The sequence below is a fragment of the Grammomys surdaster genome, unplaced genomic scaffold (genome assembly GCF_004785775.1).
Source record: "Grammomys surdaster isolate TR1022 unplaced genomic scaffold, NIH_TR_1.0 204, whole genome shotgun sequence".
NCBI classification, from domain to species: Eukaryota; Metazoa; Chordata; class Mammalia; order Rodentia; family Muridae; genus Grammomys; species Grammomys surdaster.
In genome coordinates, this window is record NW_021604649.1 from 1,442,180 (window position 1) to 1,456,974 (window position 14,795).

General features: G+C 48.5%; 1 protein-coding gene across 8 annotated transcripts in view; it reads left to right on the plus strand.

Annotated features, from left to right (window-relative positions):
- The window catches only part of Gripap1 (GRIP1 associated protein 1), a 29,241-nt gene extending 17,616 nt beyond the window's left edge, over positions 1–11,625 (plus strand). For 5 of the 8 annotated variants that reach the window (XM_028770775.1, XM_028770772.1, XM_028770774.1 and 2 more), the window contains 12 exons: positions 800–895; positions 1,156–1,368; positions 1,508–1,621; positions 3,039–3,116; positions 3,218–3,313; positions 3,444–3,500; positions 3,593–3,692; positions 5,596–5,726; positions 9,033–9,155; positions 9,303–9,396; positions 10,225–10,379; positions 11,061–11,625. In XM_028770775.1, coding sequence (XP_028626608.1) covers positions 800–895; positions 1,156–1,368; positions 1,508–1,621; positions 3,039–3,116; positions 3,218–3,313; positions 3,444–3,500; positions 3,593–3,692; positions 5,596–5,726; positions 9,033–9,155; positions 9,303–9,396; positions 10,225–10,379; positions 11,061–11,153 — 1,350 coding nt within the window. In that variant the 3' untranslated portion in view covers positions 11,154–11,625. Of the gene's footprint in view, positions 1–799; positions 896–1,155; positions 1,369–1,507; positions 1,622–3,038; positions 3,117–3,217; positions 3,314–3,443; positions 3,501–3,592; positions 3,693–5,595; positions 5,727–9,032; positions 9,156–9,302; positions 9,397–10,224; positions 10,818–11,060 lie in introns of those variants that run through there. The other 3 variants (XM_028770769.1, XM_028770770.1, XM_028770776.1) reach the window with 2 other exon arrangements.
- The last annotated feature ends 3,170 nt before the right edge of the window (positions 11,626–14,795 follow it).

Sequence of the window (14,795 nt, forward strand, 5' to 3'; positions counted from 1 at the left end):
AAGGAAGGAAGGAAGGAAGGAAGGAAGGAAGGAAGGAAGGAAGGAAGGGAGAAAGAGAAAAAAAGAAAGAAAAAAGTTGGGTGGTGGTGGCACACATCTTTAATCCTGGCACTTAGGGAGCAGAAGCAGGCCGATCTCTGAGTTTGAGGCCAGCCTGGTCTACAGAGTGAGTTCTAGGACAGCCTGGGCTATACAGAGAAACCCTGTCTTGAAACAAAACAAACAACCAAAAACCAAAGAAAGAAGGAAGGAATGGAGGAGAAAACAAGCCCGCAGAATATCCAGTGTCCGTGAGCTTAGCATTTGTGAGGTAAAGGCAGGGTCAGGAGTCCAGGCTCACTGGTGTCTACATGGCAAGTTTGAAATAAGGTCCTATCTCAAGAAAAAGACTTTTGATGGAACATTTTGTCCCCCAAAAATAGAAAGGAATGTAGCCTGACACTAGGGAGGCAGATGACTTCCAGGCCAGCCTCGTCTACATAGAGTGTTCCGGGCAAGCCAGGGATACATAGTGAGACCCTGTGTCAAAAAAAGAAGAGAATACAAAGAAGCAAGAAGCGAGTCACATGGCCCTACCTGTCTATGAAGGGAGAAATACTTTCAATTCCCACTATAAATTCTGTTGCTAAGGGACCAGGGAAGAAAGTACTGAGGAGCACGCAGCAGTGTCTGTTATTTCTCCCATTATGATTAAGATTGTAACACCTACTTTATTCGGGGGACGGTGTACCAGAAGTGTTCTAGTTCGTTGGTACCTACCAGGAACTCTTTTCCAACTTCCTCTTCTCTCCTGAATTAGGAGTCGTTAAGGGCCAATAGCCGGCTGCTGGAACAACTTCAGGAAATAGGGCAGGAGAAGGAGCAGCTGACCCAGGATCTCCAGGAAGCTCGGAAGGTGGGGCATCATGGGAAGAGGGAATGAGATGGCCTAGTCCATGTGGGTAAGAAGTGTTATGGCCAAATCTTGGCACTGGAAAGAGGGAAAAAAAACGATCATTTCCAAAAAGACTGGTGAATGACTCAGCCAGTTTGAAGGGCTGGGGAAGAGGTGGAGTCTGGCTGGTTCCTTGGGCATAGAACAGAAGAGTGGTTATTTTGTGGTGTTGGGAAATAAAGTTAATTGCCACTCTCTTGGCCCACCCTCCTGGTCCCCAGAGTGCTGAGAAAAGGAAGGTCATGCTGGATGAGATGGCCATGGAGACACTGCAGGAGAAGTCCCAGCACAAAGAAGAACTGGGGGCTGTCCGGTTACGGCATGAGAAGGAGATGCTGGGGGTGCGAGCCCGTTACGAGCGGGAGCTTCGAGAGCTGCATGAGGAGAAAAAACGGCAGGAAGAGGAGCTCCGGGGCCAGATTCGAGAGGAGAAGGTGGGTGCGGTAACAATACCCTTTTTTCCCCTAATAGCTGAGGACCATGGCGTTGCTGCTGGTGACATGATGGCAGGTAAGTGATATGCAAAGTGCTCAGGCCTCTGCTGCCCAACTCCTGTCTGGGTTCTCCTTCCAGGCTCGAACAAGGGAATTAGAAAATCTTCAGCACACAGTGGAAGAACTTCAGGCTCAGGTACACTCCATGGATGGAGCCAAGGGCTGGTTTGAACGGCGCTTGAAGGAAGCTGAGGTGAGTTGGTGGTACCTGGTAAAGGTGCAAAGCAGGTTAGGTGTAGATTTGTACAGGCATTTCTTCCTCCTAGATTGTTCATGGTGTCCTCTGCCAAAAAATTTATAATACATTATCTTTCCATGTTTGGTAATATACTAATTTTTATTTTAACAAGAACATTTATAGCCTTTTTTTTTTCTGAAAACAAAACAAAACACTCATGACAATAAGAGGCAGTGTCCTGTAGCAGAGAAGAACACACACTTGAGCTGGGTGTCAACCTCAGTTTGAATGCTGACTGGGCCACTTCCTAGCCATGTGATTCTATGCAATGTAGTTCATCTTTCTATGGCCCATTTGTACCATTGGCAGAAAGGGGACAGGAGAGACTGAGAGAAAAGCTGATTGGTAGTCCACATGGTTAGCATGAATGAGGCCTCAGGTCCAATTCCCAGCAGCAACTATTAATGGTGAGCCAGACATGGTAACACACCTCTTTAATCCCAGCACCTGGGAGGCAGAGATAGACGGACCACCTTGGTCTACAATTCGAGTTCCAGGACAGCCAAGATCCCGTTACACAGAGAAACCCTTGTCTCAAAAAACAAAACAAAATTAATGATGAAAGTAATGCCTTACTGTCTAGGTATTTTAGCAAGTTTACAGAAAAAGACTTAATATATGTACAACCACTTGAATGTTCCTGACATGCAGTGTTGACTTGTTAAAGAAAGAAAATATAAATGCAAATCACTTGTTCTACTATGGGAATGGTATAGTTACTTTTCCACTATTTCTGCCTAAAGGCATATGCCATTTCCTACACGATGTTTTCCATCCAGAATGGCAGTGAGTTACTAGGTTAAGAGTTCAGGGCTCGGGCTCTGGAGAGATGGCTCAGCAGTTAAGAGCACAGACTGCTCTTCCAGAGGTCCTGAGTTCAATTCCCAGCAACTACATGGTGGCTCACAATCATCTGTAATGAAATCCGATGCCCTCTTCTGGTATGTCTGAAGACAACAAGTGTACTCATGTATATAAAATAAATAAATCTTTTTTTTTTTTTTTTTTTGGTTTTTTGTGACAAGGTTTCTCTGTATAGTCCTGGCTGTCCTGGAACTCACTCTGTAGACCAGGCTGTCCTCGAACTCAGAAATCCGCCTGCCTCTGCCTCCCAAGTGCTGGGATTAAAGGCGTGCGCCACCACTGCTTGGCTTAAATAAATCTTTTAAAAGAAGAAAAGGAGGGGAAAAAAAAGAGAGTTCAGGGCCAGTGCAGGCTATATACTGAGACCTCGGGCTATACTCTGAGACCTCGTCTCAGAATAAAAAGGTGTTTTCATAAATACCCAAAGAATTTGGCTAAGATTTACTTGACCTTAAGTGGACACACTGTCTTTTGGAGACCGTGAACAGACCTGGGACTCTTCCTGTAGGAATCCTTGCAGCAGCAGCAACAGGAACACGAGGAAACTCTCAAACAGTGTCGGGAGGAGCATGCTGCCGAGCTGAAGGTGCCTCTTGAATGGTGGTCCTGTCTCACGGTACTGGGTACCCCTGCAGGAGAACAGGGACTGCTCAGGAGCAGTGGCCTGAGTTGGTGTTTGCTTTGCAGGGTAAGGAGGAAGAGCTTCAGAATGTGCGGGATCAGCTCCAGCAGGCCCAGGAGGAGCGAGATGGCCACATGAAGACCATCAGCAACCTGAAGCAGGTCTGTGGTAGATCTGTGGTCCCAGGCACGAGCCTGGCCTAAGCTTGCAGAATGAGGTGGGGCAGGGAGGCAGGATACGCTGCAGGCCACTATGCCAACACCTGCCCAGCTGTGCCTTCTCCAACCACAGGAGGTAAAGGACACAGTGGATGGGCAGCGGATCCTGGAAAAGAAAGGCAGCGCTGTGGTAAGCTAGCGAGGCCTGGGACCTTTTCCCTGTCTTTATGCCCCCCCTTCCCCCGGCCACAGCCCTCACTCCACCCTGCCCCTTACCCTTAGCTCAAGGACCTTAAGAGGCAGCTGCACCTGGAGCGGAAACGGGCTGATAAGCTTCAGGAGCGACTGCAGGAGATCCTCACCAATAGCAAGAGCCGCACAGGTGAGAGGGCAGGCTTTGAAGCTGCGCCTTTGGGCTGCCTTCTACAGCTCCCTGAGCCCTTGCTCCAGCCCTTTGTCCTGCCTGAATTCTGTCTATCTTTTCTCTCCCTGCACTGTCTGCTGTGTGTGTGTGTGTTCCTAAACATACAAATAAACTCTAGTCAGTCCATAAGATGTTACGTGTGTTTGTGTATATGTGTGTATGTGTCTTCTTCCTGCTTTCTGTGTTCCTCTCTCTGCCTGCATTCTTTCTGTTTGCTTCGTATCTGCCTTTATTTCGCCTCTTCTTCAACGGTTTCCATTCTTGGATTCTGGAAATCCTCACCACGTAAGTCTAGGATCTGTGATGCAAGCCCCACGCCCAGCTCCCAATCATCCCCCTCCAGATATAGTGAATCAAGGGAGACAGATTTCCATAGGCAACAGCACTACACAACCACCTTCTTCTTCTTCTTCTTCTTCTTCTTCTTCTTCTTCTTCTTCTTCTTCTTCTTCTTCTTCTTCTTCTTCTTGTTCTTCTTGTTCTTCTTGTTCTTCCTCTTCCTCTTCCTCTTCTTCTTCATCAATCATCATCACTATTATTTTTTTTAAAACACCATCACTTTGTAGCCCATGCTGATTTCAAACTCATGGTACGTTGCTTTAGCTTCCTAGGAGTTTGGTTACTGACATCCGACACCATGTTTGGCTTGTACTGTTTTCAGTATCCAGCTAACTCAACCCACGATGCTTCTGTCACCCAAAGCAGAAGACATGCCTACGCAGAACTGGAATGGTTTTTACCTTTTCTTGGTTGGGAGTAGCTGTAAATACATTGGAATAGCTCAAGTTCAGTAACGGGTCTAGTGCCTGTCTTAGATCACAGACAGACTTAGAGAAAATAGACTATCAACTGAGGTGCTGAAAGAGCCCCAATTAGGCTCTGCACCCTTTCTGGGGATCCCTCTGAAGCACTAAACCCTTTCCCTGACACCTGGGAGCAACTATAAGGGCAGTGTCACCAACTCAGTACCAATGTTTTCTGTTTCATTTTGGGTACAGGATTTTTCTCTCTTGCCCAGACTGGCCCCAAGCTCCTCAGCTCAGGTAATCTACCTGCAGGCATGTACCACCATGCTCACCAGCCATTCAACTGACATGGCACGTGACATCTCTCTCACCGTACCAACTTCCTCCTAAGACATTCAGCCTCCTGAAGTAATTTCTCGTTTCAATCGGTTAGCAAGCTGGGAATATATTAGAATTTTATTTATTTATTTGTTTTTTTTTGTTTCATTTTGTTTAGTTTTTCAAGACAGGGTTTCTCTGTGTAGCTTGGGCTGTCCTGGAACTTACTCTGTAGATAAGGCTGGCCTCAAACTTAGAGATCTGCCTGCCTCTGCCTCCCAAGTGCTAGGATTAAAGGCATGTGCCAGCACTGCTGGGCCTAGAGTTTTATGTTAAACATTATTCTTATACATTCATTACATGGGACTTGGGGCTAGGCAAATGGCTACAAGTCCGACTCCATCTTTGCTCTAAATGTGTCTTTCTCTGTGGCTTCTGTCAGTCTCCACCATGTGCTGGCTTCCTGTCTCTGAGCATTCTCCTGCACGTGTGTGAGCCTCCATGTACTCTCAACTCCCTGTCTTCCTATTTTTGCATCAAGGTTTGAATGCTTTTGCCACTGGAATCTTGCGTCTATTCTTTGCCCTTTCCCTTAGCCTCACCCACTTCCCTTTCTTCCGCTGGACATAGTTACCAACAGAGTTACCAACCTTGTGTCTGCCCGGTCCAGTCCTTGAGTTTGCTTGTCCGGGTGTGTTACTTTTTCTATCTCTGGCAAGTCTTTCGATGAGGTCTCTTCATGCTGTGCTGAGATTCCAAGGGATCCGGACCCAGGTTGCTTTTTCCTCCACACCCAGGCCTTGAGGAGCTGGTTCTCTCTGAGATGAACTCACCAAGCAGGACCCAGACAGGGGACAGCAGTAGTGTCTCCTCCTTCAGCTACCGGGAGATCTTGAGGGAGAAGGAGACTTCAGCCGTCCCAGCCAGGGTAAGAGTCACCTTCTAAGTAAGTCTGGAGGTTCCCTATTTTTTCCTCCCTTGAAATTTTCTACACTGACCTTTGGACAAGCATTTCTTCTCTGTCTCTTTATGTGTTTGTCTTTATTTTCTCTCTCTCTCTCTCTCTCTCTCTCTCTGTCTGTATGTATGTGCCTGTCTGTCTCATTCTAGCTGAGGATTGAACCTGGGGCTTTATACATACATGCAGAGCACATGTCAACATATGCCATTTTACTGAACTGCAACCCCAGCCCCTGACAAAAGCATTTTATCAACTTCTCCCCAAACCCATCAACCTGAGACTTCTATGCAGGAGGCAGACTAAGTTATTCTCTGTGCCCCTCTATTCCGTTGTCTGTAGGTTAACCCCACCGCTCCCAGTGCTAGAAAGTGCAACACTGTGGGAAGTGCACTCCTCCTGGAGGAAATCCCTTTTCCCAGCTTGTTATTATGTTCTGGAGACACTGTCTTGCTATATAGCCCTGGTTGACCTGGGACTTGCTTATGGAGACCATGGAAGAGATCTGCCTGGTCTGCCTCTTGAGTGATGGGGTTAAAGGTGTGTGCCACCATGTCTGGCTATTTGTTCCTCTTTTTAAAAATAGTTTGTTTTGAGACAGGGTCTCTCTACATAGCCCTGAATGTCCTGGAACTCACTATGTAGACCAGACTGGCCTTAACCTTATAGAGCTCTGCCTGGTTTGCCTCCCAAGTGTTGGAATTAAAGACATGTGCCACCATACCTGGCCTTCAATATTCATTTTGATTTTATTATTTTATGAAAATAAGTCTCTGTCGGTGTACCACATGTATGTGTACCTTAAACGGCCATAAGAGGGTGGAAGATCCCCTGGAACTGGAATTAGAACAGCTAGTTGTGAGCTGTCATTTGGCTGTTGGAAATCGAATCCTGGTTCTCTGGAAGAATAGCCAGTGCTCTTAACTCCTGAGCCATCTCTCCAGCCCCTATTTTATTGTTTCCTTCCTCTTTTTGATATTGGATTCTTGCTATATAGCCCAGGCTGGCCTTGAATTGATAATCCTCCTGACATTAGCCTCCAAAGTGCTAGGATTTTAAGCATGAGCCACTGGTGGCTTCAACAGTGTAGACTGATCACTATCGCCATCTGTCACATCATGTTCCTTGTCAACCACTTTTTATTTAGATTCTTTTGTTGTGTTTCTTTTTCTAGACAAGGTTTCTCTATATAGCCCTGGCTGTCCTAGAACTCACTCTATAGACCAGGCTGGCCTTGAACTCACAGAGATCTTCCTGCCTCTGCCTCCCAAGTGCTGGGATTAAGTGTGCACTACCACCTCCTGGCTAAGTATCATATTTTCATAGTTTCCCAGAAACTATTATTATAAATTCTTAGCTCAGGACTGGAGAGATGGCTCAGTGGTTAAGAACACTGGCTCCTCTTGCAGAGGTCCTGAGTTCAATCCCCAACAACCACCTGGTGGCTCACAAGCATCTGTAATGGGATCCAATGCCCTCTTCGGGTGTGTCTCAAGAGAGCTACAGTGTACTCATATACATAAAATGAATAAATCTTAAAAAAATAAATTCTTAGTTCATATTGGTCATAGTGGCACATACCTTTGAGTCCAACTCTTCAGGGTGCAGGAGAATCACTGGAACTCAGCAGTTTAAAGCCAAGCTAGACAATATAATGAAATTCTGCCTAAAAACACACTTTCTTTGTGGTACCAGGGCTTGAATCCAGGGTCCTTGTACATTGTAGGCGAGTGTTCTATTACTGAGCTACATTTTTAACCTCTTGCATTAGTTTTTTTTTCTTTAATTCTTATTTTATGTGAATGGGTGTTGCCTGCATGTGTATTTGCACACCACATGTGTGCCTGGTGCCCTGTGCCCATATAGGTCAGAGGAAGGCATCAGATTCCCTCAAACTGGAGTTATAGATGGTAGTAAGCTGTCATGTGGGTGCTGGGAATTGATCTCGCATCCTCTAGATGAGCAGGAAATGCTCTTAAATGCTAAGCCATGTCTCCAGCCCCCATTTTTATTCATTATTTTTGTATTTATGTATTACATATTATGGATATTTTGCTTTCATGTGTGTTTGTGTAGCACGTATGCCTAGTGCCCACAGAGGCTAGATGAAGTTGTCAGCTCCTAGACTCTGACATAGGCATATGCATATGCCTGCAAGTGCCCAGAGAGGCCAGAAGAGGGCCTCAGAATCCTCTGGAGTTGGATGTGGATGCTCAGAACTGAGCTCCAGTTTCTTACATGAGCAGCAAGAGATCTTAATCACCATTTCTGATCAGAATCTATTGTATGAAAATATTTATTGCTGTTGTTGTTTTTAGATAGGGTTTCTCTGTGTAGCCCTGGCTGTCCTGGAACTTGCTCTGTAGACCAGGCTGGCCTCGAACTCAGAGATCTGCCTGCCTCTCACTCCCGAATGACAAGATTAAAGGCGTGTGCCACCACATAGCCAAAACCAAATTTTTTTCAATTAAAAAAAAACAACTAGGAGGCTAGAGTGGTGGCACAGCAGTTAAGAGCACTGACTGTTCTTCTAGAGGATCCAAGTTCAAATCCCAGCATCCACATCAGGCAGTTCACAACTCCCTGTAACCCCAGCTCCAGGAGATCCAACCCTTGCTTCTGACTTCCTTGGGTACCCACATCCATGTGGCATACATTCACACCAACATACACACATGTAAATAAATAAAAACAGTAAAAATCACTATGTATATTTTTTAAAAAGAACTAATTGAGATGGTGAGTGGCCTGGTTTTGTTGGCTGCTTGCTCTCCCTTCCTCAGGTGGGAAATGTTCACTTTATCTAAAGTGTCTTCTCTTTGTCATGGCTAGAATTCACAGTTGGAGTCCACCTTGGCTTTGCTTGTTACTCGTTTGTTCTTACGTCCCTCGTGTCTATTCTGGTCCTATCTTCTAGACATCCGATGGTGGAGGAGAGAGCAGACCATGTGACCTGCAGGAACCCTCCCACTTTTAGCTTTTTCTGCTCGCTTCTTAATGGTACCATTTAGCTCTTCCCACTGTTGCCTCCATTTCCTGCCATCTGGGAATTAGATGTCATTTGCTGCTGGATTTCCCTCAATCCTCTCAGCAACACTTTTGTGGTGGTGATAACACTGTCTGCCTCCCTTTAAGCCAAAGGAAATGTGAAGTTTTCTGAGAGTGCCAAGTGTGTGGCCTGCGCCTCCAGTCCCAGAGCCTATGCCTGCCCATGTGCCTCCGGCTCCTACCTCATGCTGAGAATGGCTGGATTTTTCTCTTTCTTCTTTTTCCTAGTCTCTATCCAGCAGTCCTCAGGCCCAGCCCCCTCGGCCAGCAGAGCTGTCAGATGAGGAAGTGGCTGAACTGTTTCAGAGGCTGGCCGAGACACAGCAGGAGAAATGGATGCTAGAGGAGAAGGTGCTGTCGGGCTGCTTGCTGGTCCTCACCTGAAATGCCCTGGGATGGGGTTGCGGGTGGGAAGGGTGTCTGGGAGTGGTCTGGGTCCCTCCTCATGGGAGAAAATGGGAAGTCGAGGGGCCTGAGATGGGGTGGATCATGTTGCAGGTGAAACACCTGGAGGTGAGCAGTGCCTCTATGGCAGAAGACCTCTGCCGGAAAAGCGCCATCATTGAGACCTACGTCATGGACAGCCGGATTGGTCAGTGCCCGTCTCTAGCCCTCACCCACAGTGAAACCTTCACCTGCCCCCTCCTTTTCCATTGTTCCATTGCTCCTTTTTCCCTCTTGAAACTCAGTGAAGCTACTGACAAGATCATGAGCCATGGAGAGGAAGCAGGGAAGCGTTGCATTTTTTTTTGCCTGGCTTCTGCTTTGTACTCCTCATTTCTCGCCTCCCACCACCCTCTAGTGCTTTTCTCTGGACTTCTGTCTTTTAGTCTACACTTCTTTCTCCCTTGCTTTCTATTTCTCTATGTTTTTTTTGTTCCCCTACTTTATCTTCTCTTAGTAGCTCTATTGTTCTATTTCCATTTTTATTTGTTTGCTTTTTTAAAACTGGATTTTGCTATGTAGCCTTGTCTGGCCCGGTACTTGCTTTGTAGCACAGGCTGGCCTCAAATTCTCAGTTGTCCTGCCTTAACCTTCCAGGTGCTAGGATTCCAAGTGCACATGCGTACACCTAGCCATACAGTTTTCCGTGCACTGTACCATCAGCCCTCTTCTCCTCTCTGACCTCTCTGCTTTTATTCCCAATTCAGTAATAGGTGCTCTGAGAGTTTACTGTGTGCCCCATGAGTCACATGCACCAGGAGTTAGCAATTATCCCATTTTCCAGGGTCACATAACTAAGAACAGCCGGGTTTCCCCATGTCAAAGCCTCTGCCCCCAAACAGAACATTGCCTTTCTCTCTCCCTTCTTGCCTGCTCTCTGTTTTCCTTCTCTCTCCTTTGGTTCTGCCCAGTCTTCCCACCCTCCCACCAACCCTGGCTCTGCCAAGGGGGTGGTGCTCAGCCTGGACCCTTGCAGATGTGTCTGTGGCAGCAGGCCACACAGACCGAAGTGGGCTGGGCAGTGTCCTGAGAGACCTAGTGAAGCCAGGCGATGAGAACCTTCGGGAAATGAACAAGAAGCTGCAGAACATGTTGGAGGAGCAACTCACCAAGAACATGCACTTGCACAAGGCGAGTGTGGACCACCAGCCTGCCCACCCATCCCTCCAGTGCTTCCCTACCCACACAGTCCCTGACAGTGTCCTTCCAACTGGCCCTTGTCCCCCCAGCTACCACCTTCCAGTCATCTACCACCCTTTTGTGTTCACCGCTTCTATCCTTCAATCAACTTCCCAGGTTAGCCTATCAGTCTGCCATCTGTCCTTCTGCCCACTCGTCCATCCACATATGCACTCAACTCCCCGTTTACCTGTTTCCCTGCATCCACCTCTCTGTCAACCATCATCTCCAAGGCCGCCATCCATTTGCCAATTTATTGGTCTTTCATGAACTCAGCAGTCTGCCTTTTAGCCCACCTACTTGTCACCTGCCTCCCTACCAGCTTTCTTGTCCTCTACGAAGTTCATTTGTGACCGGATCCACCTGCCATAGGTTTACCCACATTAATTCTTCCCCATACTTCTGCCCAAATAATCCTTCCTCCTAAGGGAGTCATAGCCAGCTCTTGCCTTGAAGAAGCAAGTTCACATTTGTTATAAAGAGAAGGTGGTCAATCTTCCTGTCCAAGGCCGGATACCACTGGGCACTGAGCATCCCTCAGTCCATCTAACTACAGAGAACACCTCATATTTGCTAACAGAGTCGCCCCTTTCTTCCCCTCCTCTAGCTCCTGATGGCTCATTTGTTTCTTAGGACATGGAAGTTCTATCCCAGGAAATTGTGCGACTCAGCAAGGAATGTGTGGGGTCCCCTGACCCAGACCTAGAACCAGGAGAAGCCAACTAAAGACCTACAGGCTGCAACTATTCCTAATCCTTTCCAGAATGCCACTCACTCCCTTGGGCTGTTGTGGGAAAATATGGAGGCTGGCACCAAATCTCATAGTTTGGGAGACGGACATTAAAGGGGCTAGAGGCCTATATATGGCTGGTGTTGATGACCCTGATGTATGGCAGAGGCCCTTGGGGAGGAGATCCTGAGGGAAGGGCAGGGAGTATTCCTTTTTGGCTCTGGTTCCCAGGGTCATCTGCCTTCAACTCTGCATGAGCTCTCCCTCCCAGAGACCAACTCTGTTTCATTTTATTTTATTTTTTAATTTATGTCTGGAAGCCTGGCTAAACTCTGCATTCGGGACTGGGGGTGTTGGGTGGGGGTGCAGTCCATGTTTAATGTTCCAGCAACGTGTGTATGTGTGTGAGTGTGCGTGTAAAGGCTATGTGGCCAAAATACCATCTGGCCAGACGGGCCCACCCACTGATTGTCTGGTCTCATTTTTTTTCAATCAAGAGGGATGTGTTGGGAGCGGGGTGGTCACTGCACTGGAATTGGGAAGGTGACCTCTGGCTATTAGCTTTTCTTCTCCTTTTACCTCTCCTGCTTCCTGACAGACCTCTCAATGAGAGTAGAGCAGAAACATCCACAGATATATGTGTGGGTGGCTATGTATAAAATTGAGGCTGTAGATAAATAAACAGATGGGAGGGCTGCTAAGTGGTTAGATGGCCCGAGGGATAGATAAGTGGGTGGTTGCACAGCAGGGAAATAAATGCATAGGTAGATGGATGTGTGGCTGGATGAATAAATGAGGAGATGAATCAGTAAGTGGAGAGAGTATGGATAAATGGGCAGCTGGATGTCTAGAGGGGTGGACAAATGGATAAGCAGATGAATTAACCATATGGGTAGACTGATGGATTTATGGTTGGGAGTAAACTGGAAACGAAGGCTAGAGTGGAATTCTCGATGTATAAGGGAATGAATGGCAAGGGGAAAGTTGGATGCATCCATGCCAGGTGAGGCTATGGAGTGACAGACAATGGAGTAGTGATACTTAAGGGTAGGTTGGCAAAAGGTTGGACAGAGGACGAGTGGGTAGGGGACTGTGGACAGATATAGAGGAATGGGCAGAGTCATTGGTCTTGTGGGTGGAAGGATGGGTGTGTGAAGGCATGGGCAAATCAGTCTGAAAAGGAAGCAAGTCAACAGCATGGGTGGGTAAATGGCTCGCAAGGCTAGGCAGTTCTACTTTATCGGATTCGCCTCACACACCTTTAGTTACTTAAGACTAGGCATCCTGCCAGGCCTTACCTTATGCCAACCCCGTTCGAGGTACTCCAGCGAAAGCCCTAAAGGACACTGTCAAGTTGGGATAAGTCTATCTGACAAGTGGGGTAACAAGTCACCCAATCAAGGACATAACAAGTTTGGCAAAGCTAGGGTTAGAACACTCAGACTTACCCCAGCGACATCTAGTACTCGGAGTTGTGATACCCAGAAGCAGGGCCCGGTATGGAAAGAGGTGTGATCTGAGGGCATTGGATACACACAGATGGGAAGCCTTGCTCTTTTTGGCAAGGGGCCTCCGGGAAGCGGGGTGGTACCTGGACTGTCCCCATCTGTACTACCCTAGCCCCTTATTTCGCATCTCCAAACTGGAAGATGTATACTGGAGCCCCATAAGCAAAGTCTGCTTTGGAAGTTGGGCCCTGACCTGTGTGTGGTCTCCCTCCAGAGCAAATCTGGAGGTCTGGTCATCTAAAGAAACATCCCCACCAGTTCCCCCTCCCCCCTCTCCGCCTTTCCACAGCCTGGGGGCAGGGAGGGGACACAGCACTGCATCATTCCCCATGGCACTCCGCTCTGGGGCCATTAACAGACGCCTCCCCATCGATTGGTTCTGCTAAGTGCTGCTGATTCAGACGGGTGGGGGTGAGGGCCCCTGGGGGCAGTGGGGGTAGGAGCTGGGCAGAAAGAAGGGGGAGTCCAGGAAGTAGGAGGTGGGGAGAACTGGCAAAGTTCCCTGCCACCCCCATTTTCCAGATGACGCGACTGAGGCCCAACCAGCTCTGTAAGGAGGCGGAGTTTCCCCAGGGTCCCTCTCAAGCTGTCCTAGGGGAGGGGGCTCTGGGAGCCACGTGGCCCCTCCCTGCCTCTCGCTTCATCTCCCGACAAGCTCCAGAGGGGCGGGGAGAGAGAGCGCTGGAGGAGGAGGAACTCCGGCAGCTCTGCAGAGGGGGCCAGGAGCTCCGGTATTTGGTACCCCCAGCCCCAACGCTGTTGCTGCTGCTGCAGCGGGGACACAGGTGAGGACAGCCCTGTGGGGAGAGGGAGGGGATCATCAATAGCTCTGTCCTTGTCTTTCCCTGGTCCGGTCCCCATGCCCTAGTCCATCCTGGAACAGTCCCCAGGGGTCCCACTGGACCTTGTCCTTCCACAGCCTCCTTCCAAGGACCCAGAAGCCTCCTCCCCCTGTCTCCCACCCCGCCCCCGCTTGTGCCACCTTTCCCTCCTAGGCCTGGCTGTGGCTGCTCTCGCCCTCCTCCTGCTGCTGCTGCTACTGCTGCTGTTATTGCTGCTGCTTCCACTGCTGCTACTGCTGTGGCTGGGCACACACTGCCAGCTCCTCGGTGTGTGTTTACCTCAGACCTGCGCTCAACGGTGGGACCCAGCCTTCTCCTGGTCTTCTCTACCAGCATCCTGCAAGGTTCAGCAGCCCCTCTCCTGGAAGACACACCCAACTTTCTTCCAATACCCCGCCCCCCTCTCCAACCTATCTTGAGGGAATCCCCTTCCTCTTAGGAGTTTCCCCTGTGTGCTTAGGGGGCGATACCCAACTTTAGTACAGTTGAGTATCGGCCCTTTGGGATTCCCCAGACTCCCTCGTTCTTACCCAGAGCTCTTCAGATATGGACCAGGCTTCCTAAGCCCCTCCAGGTAACCGCTCTGCCAGCTATCTTCCAGCTTTTTAAAAAATAAGCCAGTCCCATATAGTACTTTAGCTACCCCTCACCTCACCTCTCCTACCTTCCCTAAACTCCTGTAGATTGTAGATAACACCCTCCAGGCTATTCTTGGTAGTGCTAGTCACTCCTGAGGTACTTTTTCAACCTCCTGGCTTATAGCTACCAGTCCCCTTTGAGATGCTCCAGTCCCCTTTTGTGATCTTCAAGGGGGCTCCAACCCAGGGATCTTTTCCTGTAAGTTTTCAGGGCGTGGACAGCCCTTCAGCCTCTTTCAAACCGCTCTGGTCCCATCTCCACCATTCTGAATGCCCCTACCTGTTTCTGCTCCAAACCAACTGAGGGATTACAGGCCCTCCTTTCCTGGGAACTCTTGAGAGTGAACAACTCCCAACCTATTTGTTGGTCCCTCTGAATCCCCTCAGACATCTCTCAGGAATGTGTTGATTCCTCTAAAGTCATCTGAGTCTTTCTAGACCTGAGGATCCTTCTTGGTTTCTCTGGCACTTCAAGCCCTTCTCAGTCCCTTAGAACCTCCCGAATAGCCCCAAACTCCACTCCCTGTCTTTCTTTCTAGTTCTGGCTCCTGGTTCCTCTCCCCCCCCTCTCTCTACACACACACACACACACACACACACACACACACACACGCACACACTGGTTTCCTTTTCTGGGTAGCCCAAGGTCT